General features: G+C 38.5%; 1 protein-coding gene across 2 annotated transcripts in view; it reads left to right on the forward strand.

The window, feature by feature from the left end:
* TERF1 (telomeric repeat binding factor 1) overlaps window positions 1-12,166 on the forward strand; it is a 19,738-nt gene continuing 7,572 nt past the window's right edge. Inside the window, exons 1-8 of one of the 2 annotated variants that reach the window (XM_059862190.1) lie at window positions 1-241; window positions 2,069-2,164; window positions 4,308-4,438; window positions 5,563-5,649; window positions 6,846-6,995; window positions 9,059-9,165; window positions 10,281-10,346; window positions 10,432-10,475. In XM_059862190.1, the coding sequence (XP_059718173.1) occupies window positions 34-241; window positions 2,069-2,164; window positions 4,308-4,438; window positions 5,563-5,649; window positions 6,846-6,995; window positions 9,059-9,165; window positions 10,281-10,346; window positions 10,432-10,475 (889 nt within the window). In that variant the 5' untranslated portion in view covers window positions 1-33. The remainder of the gene's footprint in view (window positions 242-2,068; window positions 2,165-4,307; window positions 4,439-5,562; window positions 5,650-6,845; window positions 6,996-9,058; window positions 9,166-10,280; window positions 10,347-10,431; window positions 10,476-12,166) is intronic. The other variant, XM_059862200.1, reaches the window with a different exon arrangement.

Consider the following 12,166-nt stretch of genomic DNA (forward strand, 5'->3'; position numbering starts at 1 on the left):
CAGGGCTAGCAGCCCTTGGCGCGCGGTTTGAAAATGGCGACGGCGGCCCAGGACGTGTCGGGAGTGGCGGACCCAGGCGGCGGCAGCAGTTCCGTCAGCAGCTCCGTCAGTTCGGCCCCGCCGGAGGCCCTGGAGGCCGTGGCCGCGGAGTGGATGCTGGAGTTCGCCTGTTCCTGTCTGTGCCGGCACTTCGCGGAGCAGAGCGGGGCGGAGTTCTGGCGGTGGAGGGACGTTGCGCAGGGTGAGGGACGGCGGCGGTGGCGAGGGGCTCTCCACAGCCGCTCCCGGGGCAGCGAGTCCTGAGGGGCCTCAGGGGCAGCTACCTCCTGCACGCCGGAGCGCTAAAGCACTCCTTGCCCGTCGACCACCGTGGTCAGCAGAGCTGGGGATGATTCTCAGCTCACACCGGGGGCCTCAGGAGATCCCCGGGCTACCGAGGAGCCCGTGGAGGGCTTCTGCGGTATCGGCAGCACTCGCACGCGGTAGTAATACAGCAGAAATATTTCAGAGAACTATAGTGTGGAAAACAGATGAGATGAAATGAAGTCTGGTGACTGGGTTTTGAATGGAAAAAGATATATTTAAAATGGGAAATAAACTTTAGAGTGAGAGTAGTTGACAACTAGAAGTAAATGTCTACGTCTCAGACAAATTTGATGGATTTATGATGTTTTCTTCAATAAGAAGTAATTTTCCTGAGGATACCAGGTTAGAACTTTGGGGGATTTTTTGTCTGCGTATATGTTTTTGACTCGGGTGAACGTAGCACTATAACTTGTTTAAACTTGTGCAAAGAATGTAATATAATGGCATGCAGAATGATTACTAAGTAGATTGATATGAGATATGGTAAGAAATCTAATGATAACTTACTTAAGTACTTTGAATGGGGGGCTGCTAGATTAAATGTGCTTCTCGATGTGTGGCCTTTGGACTGCAACTCAGCAGGAGAATTGTACTGATGTTTTGTGCAGGTGGGAAGCAGAGACACTGTTAATGCAAAAGCAGAGTGAAAATATCTCCTGGGAAGACTAAGTGTATTAGTAGAAACTGTACAATTCTGTACAATTAAGTTGTACAGAATTCAAGGTCATGTGGAAATAAGAAGTAATAGCAAATTTTGAACTTGTTCCTACTCTGTTCAGTAACAGAGGAGAGAGTTTGGCACTCTAAGATTATAAAGTCGATATTGTAAAAGTCTTTGGGAAAAGCTAAGCACAGTCATAAGATTGTTATAGAAAACTAGGTGTGTTTTTTTAATAGAAACACAGAACTGTTACTCTTGCATGTGAGAAAGGGAGACCCTACAGAAATAATGATTAGCTGTCAACAAAAAAGTCAATTCAAACTGAAGCAAGTGCAGAAAGGTAGGAAGGCTGTGGTTCCAGATGATACCCAGCAGCTCCTTTGAACCCCAACTATTCTGCTATTCACTTTTCATTTTGAATGGTTCAGTATTATGAAGTGAGGATGAATTACTATATCCAGCACATTAGCATAAGAAATTCACAGTAACCTGAATGATGGGAATAAACTCATGATACCTCCCATTTAAAATATGTAATAATCCTTGTGACCTTCCAGCCTTGCAAGGAGGATTTCCCTTGTAAATTTACATTTCTGAGTAAGCTTTCCATGTTGCTTTAACTGCTTTAGTTCTGTAAGTTGCTATAGCAACATGTAAGTGTTACCAGTCTGTCTGTGGCTCATTGCTTGTGGGCATTCCCTGGAAGTGTTCTTTGGAGCAGACAGCTGTCTTTTGTAGTACCCTACTTACCAAAAAACCCCTACATTTAATACTATGGTATTTGAATTGGATGAATATAAGCCTGTGGTTAATTCTGCTGTTTCTTCAGAAAATGATATATTCTTCTGGTCAAGCTCTTAAATATTATTTTATTATTTATTAGTTGTTTTAGCAAGCAAGAATACTAATTAAGTGGGCTTCATTGGTTTCTTAAGGAATAAGAAATTTAGTAAAATCCAATAACACAGTGTCTAGTATATATCTAGCCACACTGTGGCAGTGCTGGAGCAAAACTAACTTAACTTTTCTCTTCTTTTCCAGCTCTTATTAGTGGCCTCTCCCAAATACCTCCACATCAGAAAAAAACAGTATATCTCTGCCAGCTTTTGATAAGAATTGCTCAAGGAAAAAGCCTTGGTAAATACTCAGTTTCTTTTTTTCAAGTGTTTAAAAATAGTTGCATGGACTTCTACAGAGGTACATTAGATATTCTTTCACATAGCCTTTACTATGCATATATATATTTTTTTAATCTAGATATAGCCATATATAAATAAATTGAATAAGTTTCACTTTTTGGACTATATTTATTATACATGTGACTGAGCTGTCTGCAGCACTGGTGTTACTCTGTGCTGACTGACTTAGCTGCATGGAGTTTAATTGACCATATACTTCTTAAATTATCAGGTTTTTTTTTGTCAGAGTAGTATCAACAAATGAAATATACTGGAAAGGACTGACTAGCTCTTAGTGAGGAATACCTACAAGTTTAAAACTCAGGATATGTGTTCTTTTCTGCACATTTAACTCTAGAGATTAAAGCAGGACAGACAGCAGGAATGAGAAGATGGATGAAAGGGATGACTGTCCATGTTTCCTAGAGAAGACTGTAGGACTCTCAGCTGGCAGCAAGTCCTTGGGGCTCTTACTCACTACATCTTCTGTTTGGCTGCATTTGCAACTTGTTGGTTTAGCCAAGATGATTTTGTTTGAGTTTCTGGAAGACTAACTTCTTTTTTTTTCACTGTTTGATAAAACTCTTTGGAATTTGAAGACTTCAGAAGCAGTCTTGAAAGCATGAGCATGGAAGAAGAAAATGTATTCTAGCCTAGAAATGCCACAAAGTCTTATTTTTATACAATTAAACTTCCTATGCTGCTTATCAGGTATTATGTCATCCTGATTTAGTTTAGCTTTGGACTCAAATTCTAATATTTATAACAGTTCATCAGATTATTTAAAATAGTATACAAATTATGAATTTTTTTTCCTAATGCTCTAAATTATATTACTGTATGTAACGCTTGAGAATATTACTTAATTGTGTGTTTTTATCTTATCAGTAGAGAATGATCTGTATGCTGAGGAAGACTGCATGTGTGTAGTAGGTATTACATCAGGTGTAGCTGCACAATGTACATGGAAAGCTAATATATGGTAGCTTTCCTATTTTTCTAGTTATTAAAATATTTGATCTGCAATGATCACACAGAGTAGGCTGTTTCAGCTCTCTAAGAGCTAAACACTTTGGTTTTACACTATTAAAATAAACAATATGAAGGGTCATGTTACTTGATTGAGACAATAATTAAAGAAACACATTTTTGTTTTAGTTATGTGTATATATGCACACAATACTGTTTGAAATGTCACTGTTTGACATTGTAGTGGATATAAAATAATTTTTCTCTTCAGTATTGTGTAAATTGTTTACCTTCTATCTGAAAAACACTTAATGAAAGGAATAAGTTATTAAGAGAGATCCTGCTGATGCCATAAAGTGAAGGCGTGAGGCTGTAGTTCAGTGAACATCTTGAATTAAGCTGGCAGTGCCATGGCAAAGAAGCACTTGTGCACCTGCCAGCTCTTCCTGCATCTGTTACATTGGCACACTCACTTGTGCAGGTGTGCAATGACCAGGCTGGGAAACTGCTTGAGAGTGTTAAGGGGGTGAATATTTGGCTAGACTAGATTTCTGCCAGAGCTGGTGAGTGATCCTTTGCTGGGAGTTTGCGGAAACCTTGATGTTGGCACAGCAGTACACTGGCATGCAGGGTTGCTTCTGCTTTTTAAGTGACCCTCCTGTGTAGACCTGTTTGAGTTTCCCTCTCAGTTTAAGCACTTCAAATACAACAGAAAGTTAAGACATGGAAATAGTGATAGACACAGGAAGAAAAAACAAACTACTTAGCATGGTGATTATATATTACAAAATTGATAGTATCAATATCAAATGTTGTGAAATCTCATGCTAAGTTTAATGTGTTATTAATGTCAGACCAAATACCTAATTGCAAGTGGCATTTTAAGTGAACAATGATTAGCTGACATAGTATCCCCTGAAAATGCAGCAGTGATGTTAGTAGCAAGGGTAGGAAGATCTAGTCTCTGAAAAGAATGCAGTTGCTTCATGTTTCTTAAACACACCTAAAAATGGAGGAAAAAGGAACTGCAATTGTATAATATACATTACTTTATTGCATATTACTGTATACTGTAATCTATTTAACTCTATTCTTTAATTTTCATAAGTACTTTGGTTTTTCCCCCCTTTAAGGATTAAAGTTTGAAAATGATCAAAGAATTTCACCTTTGGAATCTGCTCTGTCTTTCTGGATTTTACTTGAAAGGGAAGAAATTAAACTGGAAAAACTTCATGAAGAAATTCGTCGCTTGATTCAAATTCAGGTCTGTGTGACTTGCTCATAATGCTTCAGGATGCCACCTACTCATTGGGAATGAGTAGCTGGAAAGCTGCCTGGCAAGAAAGGAACTGGGGGTGCTGATCAACAGCAGCTAAACAAGAGCCAGCATGTGTCCAGGTGGCCAAGAATGCCAATGGCATCCTGGCTTGTATCCAGAACAGTGTGGCCATCAGGACCAGGGCAGTGATTCTCCCCTGTGCTCAGCACCGGTGAGGCCACACCTCGAATCCTGGGTTCAGTTCTGGGCCCCTTAGGACAAGAAAGAGTTTGAGGTGCTGGAGAGTGTCCAGAGAAGAGGACAGTGTCCAGAGAAGGGCAGAGGAGCTGGTGAAAGGTCTGGAGCACAAGCCTTACAGGGAGCGGCTGAGGGAGTTGGGAGTGTTAAGCCTGGAGAAAAGGAGGCTTGGGGGGACCTTGTCATTCTCTGCAACTGCCTGAAAGGAGGCTGTAGCCATGTGGGAGTTGGTCTCCCAGGTGGCTAGTGACAGGATGAGAGGAAATGGCCTCAAGTTGTGCCAGGGGAGATTTAGATTGGGTATAAGGAAAAACTTTCACACAAAGGGTTGCGCAACATTAGAACAGACAGCCCAGGGAAGTGCTGGAGACACTATCCTTGAAGTGTTTGAAAAAAACATGTAGATATGGCACTTGAGGATATGGTTTAATGGTGAACATGGTGGTGTGTGCTAGGTTGATGGTTGGACTTGATGACCTTAAAGGTCTTTTCCAACTTTAAAAATTCTATCTTACTGAGACAGAGTCATTTTTACAAAAATCTTGGGCTATTAGCAGACAGAACTGAATTTTCAGTTTGAGTACAGAGTAAATAGGTCTGTACCGGGGACCTTTTTCTATCTCATATAGTTCTCTTTGTACCAGTTAAAATTTGTTTCAAAAGCTGCCAATCTGAAAAAGATACAAATTGAAAAAAATTTCAAAACTAATTTCAGAACTAACTGTTAGAAGTAGATATGTGTCAGTAACCCTTAAATATATAATCATCTGAATTTTTGGAGTCTTAGAAAACTGCAGAATTGTGAATTCTCTTGCTTTTTCTGAATCTCAGGCAGAAAGTTTCATCATATCTTTTAATTATATTTTTTGTAGATTGTAGCAGTCCATATGGAAAACAGATATTTCAAGGAAGCTGCTGAAGTTCTTGAAAGGCTGTTCACAGACTCTGAATCAGATAAGGTAGTAACCTGTTCAAATTGCATTAACAGCTCTTGACTTTCAATGAGAAAAAGGGGAGTTGGTTTGCAAAGCTAGCAAATCCTACCTGCGTAACTTCAATCTCATTATTGTCTGTGCAGTCATTTTCATACCTATGTCACTTTAAAATACAAAAGGAAATTTGGGGCCAGGAGATTGATAGATATACTGGATGATTTTTGTGGGAGTAAAATGCTTTTAGCAGCAGTTGTCCTTCATCCCCTCTTCCACTTCATATGAGGAGTGAGATGGCACTACACATTCTGGGAATTTGATGTACCAAAGCATCCCAGGAAATGAAAACTTATTAGCTTTTGTAGTACAGACTGAATGCTATTATGCCTCTGACAGGAAAAGACAACATATGTGTTATGCCACCTCCTGGTTTGAAGTTGACTGCATCATTCAGAAAGTTGCAAGTTTGAGTGAATATTTCTCTAATATAATAGTGCACACACTTGAATTTGCTGGAGTGGCGAAAAGAGCAACAGAAGAACTGTAGGTGAAAAGAAGTTAAAAATGCTTCCTATATCTTCAACTGGTATATTAGGACACATGTTCTATGTAAGTAGTAGCCTGTGTACAACTTACTCTTCAGATACACTTCCATTCAGAGGATTGGATGTTTGGAAAGGGTAGATTGAGGTAATACTACTCAAATTCATTAATAAAAATGTATCCTATACATAGAAGATAATTCTCTAGCTATATTGGCTTCTGTAAAATTCAGAGGGATTGGTAGACAAGATGTGAATTTCTAATTATCAGTATTGATTTATCCTTAATGGTGCTGTACTAAGTTATCCTTCTCCTGAACACTGCATACCCCTTTCAATGGCAGTCTTTTTGAGGCAGCAAATGAGAAGAGAGAACCAAGTAATGGGGGCTTTTTCTGGGTGTTTTTCCTCCCCTGACAAGTCTGCTTTCAGTGCTATTCATAAAGGAAATGAAAATGTAAATTTCTGGTCAGTTACACTTTACCATTTACTGAGCACATAAGGTAAATACCTGGCAGTATGTCTAGTTGACTCTAGAACTGTTTCAAACTGCAGCATGAACTGTATAGGGATATTCAGGAAACTGTATAATCACCATGTTGAGCTTTCTGTATTTCCTTTTCAGCTAAGATACCAAGTTTGCTGCAGGATTTGTGTTGTATAAAACTGTGCTTTTCTTAGCCTTTAAGGGTGAAGCTCGCAACCGTAATTAAAACCAAGGATCCATATGTTCCTCTTCTACAATGCTTCAGTTACAGTCTTTTGATAAGGAAAATCAAGTCTTACATTGAACTTTTCGTTAAAGAAAATGAAACTAGCTTCCTAGTACAGGTATGTTGAAAGTATTTTAAAAACTTTTGAAAAAATTTACCTGATCCAATTAAATAGATTTCTCCTTTCAAGGAAGTTGCTTAAGCAATATTCAGTTACTGCATTAGATGAAAAGGAAACTTTGCCATCCTTTGGATTGTCTTATTTTCAACCTTTTTGTTTTAATTAATATGTCTTGGAGAAAGTCAGTAGGAAAGAGACTCCTCTTAAATATCTTCTATGAATGTTTTTCCCACAACTGTTTTGATGAGAAAAATAGTAAGGACAATAGTGTAATTAAAACAAGAGCTCTTTAAGAGACGCAGTTCTGATATGGGACTCCTTAAAAAATGTAGCTTTATATTTAATGCTTATTTTATTTAAGCCTACATGGCTTCCCATACTAAAAATAAAAAATCAAGACCTGTTAATTTGGATAAAAGCTTTAGGAATGTCAGGGGAGTTAGGAGATACAAAACTATTATTGCTGTTTTCCTGTAAATACAAATGTTCCTTACAAACAGTCTTGCTCAAAAGTGATTTAAAACTGGCAAGAACAACATTCCTTCTTCAGTTAATCTTCAAGAGGATTGTAAAGAATTTCTCTTATGTTTACTTCGTATAAAAGAATATTGAATTATTCAATTACAAAAGCACAGACGTCTAAAGGTAATAAGAAGCAAATTTTAAATAAACAATCCTGAAGTTCCTCTGTGTTTTTCATTTTCTTACCAGAGAGATTGGACAACTTATTACATACACTCAAAGTATAATACAAGGAATACTTTTTAACGGTTTCTCTTGAATGTCAGTTTTCAAGATTGTTTTTCAAGGCTCTTTCTTTGAATCTAAGAGGAAGTGGAGGCTTGGAGGTGTCAGAGAAGGCCCAGAATTCCTTACTAACATGCCTAAGGCCCACACTGCCTGCATCCCCATTGCCTGCACATTTGTCCTACTGTCTGCACCCATATTGCAAATCTTACTTCGAACAGAGTTATTCTGGCACATGGAGGAGACAACTTTGTGAGGAATTCCCACTTCTGTGCAGCACACAGGTTTCCCAGGTTGCCCTGTCTTCTCTGCAGAAGAACATTCTAGCTTTAACTGCTAATTTCTCTTTCTTCTAGTGCCAGATGTAGAAGTATAATCATAGAATAGTTTGGATTGAGAAGAATCTCTAAAGGTAGTTTAGTCCAACCCACTTGCAATAAGCAGGGACATCTTTAATTAGATCAGGTTGTTTAGAGCCCCATTCAACCTGGCCTTGAAGGTTTTCAGGGATCAGACATCAACCACTGTGCTGGGCAGCATGTTCCATGTTTTGCCACTCTCATCATAAAACAAAATTCTTCCTTATGTCTAATCCAAATCTACCCTTTTTTAGTTTAAAACCATTAACTCTTGTCCTACCTCTACAGGCCCTGCTAAGAAGTTTGTCCCATCTTTATTCAGTGTAGGAGGCCCTTTTAGGTACTCTATAAGGAGTAATGAATTACTACTTCCTTCTCTTTGCAATGGAGGAGAAATAATCTTAGTTTGTGGCTAGAAGTTTGAGAAGAATGTTAGAATATTTTTTGCCAGTGCAAAAAATTTTATATTATAAGCCTCGGGTCTCCTTAGACATGTCTTTTGAACATGTTACATGTATGCTTCGTCTTATCATGTGCTACTGAACTAGATAAACTTGACACCTGCCAGTTTTAGTTTCTAATCTAGTTATGAAAACCAGACTTTGGAGTACTTCAATAGTATTTGCAGTCTTAGCTAAGTTCTGCAATTTACTTAACACATTAAGTTCACTCATTATGCAACTATTTGTTGTATTTCTTTGTGTCCATATAATAATCAATTGCAGCTATGACTAAAATTTCTCCAAGTTATTAGTAGATAAAGATCTTTATGGATTTAAATCTAACATGCTAAAGTTGTTTTGAAACTACTTACTTTAATGTTAATACCTCTGAAATATCTGTCAAATAAGCACTGCTAGTTCTAATAAAAAGTATGCATATTAATCTTAGTGCAAACTCCCATCTAGGTACTGCCTGGCTTTAATTTTAAGATATCAATTACATTTCTCGCAGGAAGCCACAAAACATGTGGTATCTAAAGGGTTGGGAGCAACAGCATTGCAAAACAGACCAGTGGAAGTCAATGAAAATAGCAAAAGTGATTTGGAAACAAAACAAAGGTTTGTATTAAGTCTTATACTGCTAAGGGATGTGCTTGGACACAAAACTTGTAGATCAAAGAGTAAGTAAAAGCGGGGATGTTAAATTCCAAACTGCTGTCCAATAGAAAATTACCTACAAGCACATTCCCTATTTTCTTTAAATTTGTGTTCTTCTGTGGTTGTTACTTTTGGCATTTACATGAAAAAGCTTGTCATAAAGTTTAATTATTTGTGAGACTGCACAATTTGCAGTTTAAACAGCTGTCAGTCTATAATAATATAAGCATAAAAAAGACTCTGCTTTTTTAATGCTTGATTGAGCTCCTTTTAGTTCTAATTTCAGACTATAGGTCATCTCAAGAAGAAAAAGAATTCTTACATTTTTCTTACAGCTGACCCCTTAATGATACTATTGTGAAGAGAAATAGTTATGTTGCTTCATGATTCTGACAGTGCGGACCTTCAGAACAATTACATCATTATATGCTAATATTCCAGGTTTATCACCACTTGTTCAGGGAGAATAAGTTGCTGGCTTTAGCTGGGATAGAGTCTGTATTTTATCATATTTGTACTTGGAATACTTGGCATGATTTAGTTAAGAAAATGCTGATGCAGACAGTACAGAGGAAGACAAGTCATAAGATTTTTTTAATGTTTTTTTAAAAGGGCAGCTCCTGACACATCTGAGAGATACAATAAAAGACTCATTCAAAGAAACCTATGTAAATAATTCCCAGTGAAAAACTAGAAGTGCAAAATGCCTCTTATCTTCAACCTAAATGTCTTGGGAACAGGCTACCCAAGGAAGTGGTCATATTACCAAACCTGACAGAGTTTAAGAAGTATTTCCACAGTGGTCTCAGGCACATGGTGTGACTCCTGGGGATGACTGTGCAGGGCTAAAAGCTGAACTCAGTGGTCCTTGTGGGTCCCTTCCAACTCGGCAGATTCTGTATTTCTCCTCCAGGTATAGGGAGGCAAGGTTAAGAGGGTGAATGCACTGATGCAGTTAGTGATTGTATGCCACTGCTTCTGTAGAGAAGTCTTAGGATTTTCTTTCATTAAAATATTGTTGAATCAAATAAATGGCAAGTTGCTGCCTAGGAAATAAATTTTTTTGTCTTTTTAAGGTTGGTGGAAGAGAAAGAGAATATCACAAGTCAGTGGTTTGGAGATATAAAAAAACCCATAGGAAGGTAAAAAATTTTGTTGTTATTGCTCTGGTCACAGACTTTTCATCAAGTACTTTGTATTTTTACTTCAGATCTGTGTTCTTTGCAGGAGACGTTTAGGACAGAAGCCCAAAGAGAGCAGAGTTCTTCAGAGTGAGTATTAGTTTATTTTTACACTTTGAAAACAGTCATGTCAAACACTTATTTCTAACTGCTATCCAATTTGATTGGGTTAATGCAGAAATGATTGTGGTGGATAAAACCACTCCAAGTTGTGTATGGTTTCTGCACAAATGCAAATTTGGTGGTTGCCATATTTAGGAAACTGTGAAGTGGCTTAATGTTCTCTAGCAATTAGTTTTGCAAAATCATTCACTATCTTCTGATTTGCTAGGTTGGTTTACAGGACTTATGGTATTCTGTGCAAAAGAAAGCTGACAGAGAAGTACTGAAATTAATTTCTTTCTGAATTCTGAGCTAGATAACTTGATTGGGAAGGAACTAAAGAAGTTAGCTGATTGGAAAAACAAATTGTATTGTAAAATGTACAAAGTCAGGATGTTTGCGTGATTTCCTGGTATTACTTCTTAAAAACCTAACACAGATAATATGATAGTTATAAGTAAGTTCTTAAGACCATTAGCACCCTCTTACCACAGCAAGATGATGTTATAGTTCCTGCACATGGCCATTGTGGCATTGTGTTTTAAAAGATTTGTTAATGTTGGTTGTGTTAATTGTTTTGAATTAAGAAATGGTTTGGTCCTTGGTGCCCCCCATGTTCTCCCCTACGATGGTTTGTCCCAAGTTGTTTCCCACTTTCCTTTCCCGCCAGTAGCCTGCCCATCAAACCCAGTGATCCTCCCCTCCTCCCCCTCTGCCCTTATAAGTCTTGTCCCCTCCCAATGGTTCTGCTTAATCCCCCTGTTGGTTATTGTAACCACCCCACCCCTTTTGTTCGAGAATTTTCGGTGTCAGTCATCCCTGCCTTGTTATATGATTTGCCTCCGGGGCTTCTCCTCTCCTATGTGTAATCCCCATTGGTTCAGGTATGTTGTACACTCCTCCCCTGCCCTTCTCGTATTGGTTGCCTTGCATCTCCTCCCTCCACGCCCACTCCCTTTATCAGTTCTTCCCTGAGCCCTTCTCCCTTGGTACTTGTCCCTGGAACCATGAAGGAATAAAGCCACACAAGTGTCCTCTCGTGGATTCCTCATAGCCTCACTCTCGCCTGTGCCACCCACGCCACAGACGGCACCACCACCTGGGATCCACGGGGGGGACTCAGGGGTGGCAAACCTTGTGGCCTCCTCCGGCCAAGCTTCGGGAGCAGCTAGCTGGGACTGATTTGCTCCTGTGGCCGCAAAGAAGGGCTGCAGCCATGTTATACATGGAAGAACAAACTCTTAAGATGCCTTGAATGCTTGCCACAGTTAAAACCTGATACATGTACTTGGAAATGATGGAATTTGTATACAAAGAATCATAACTCTGATTGGTTCTTACTTCCCATTCTGTGTAAAATGAGAGTAGTGCATATAGTAAAAATGTTTTTACCAAAATAAAATGTTTTGTTATAATGTACCGATTTTTACCTAATTGTTTAAAATATAATTCTTTGAGTACTATTGTATAGAAATTAGGGTGAGTTTTTTGAAAAGCCTATTTTTTGAAGCCCTAGGACTATGGGAAAATTCATGTGTATTCATTTATAAAAGTATACTTACATGTAAGGAGACACTGAAATTTTCCCAATCTGTCAAAGCATATCAAAATAGTGTACATTCTTGTCAGGTCTAAATGGTAAAATGCAAAAACTGCTGCCTTGATGTTGACTTCTCTTC

This window comes from Haemorhous mexicanus, chromosome 1 (assembly GCF_027477595.1).
Source record: "Haemorhous mexicanus isolate bHaeMex1 chromosome 1, bHaeMex1.pri, whole genome shotgun sequence".
NCBI lineage: Eukaryota > Metazoa > Chordata > Aves > Passeriformes > Fringillidae > Haemorhous > Haemorhous mexicanus.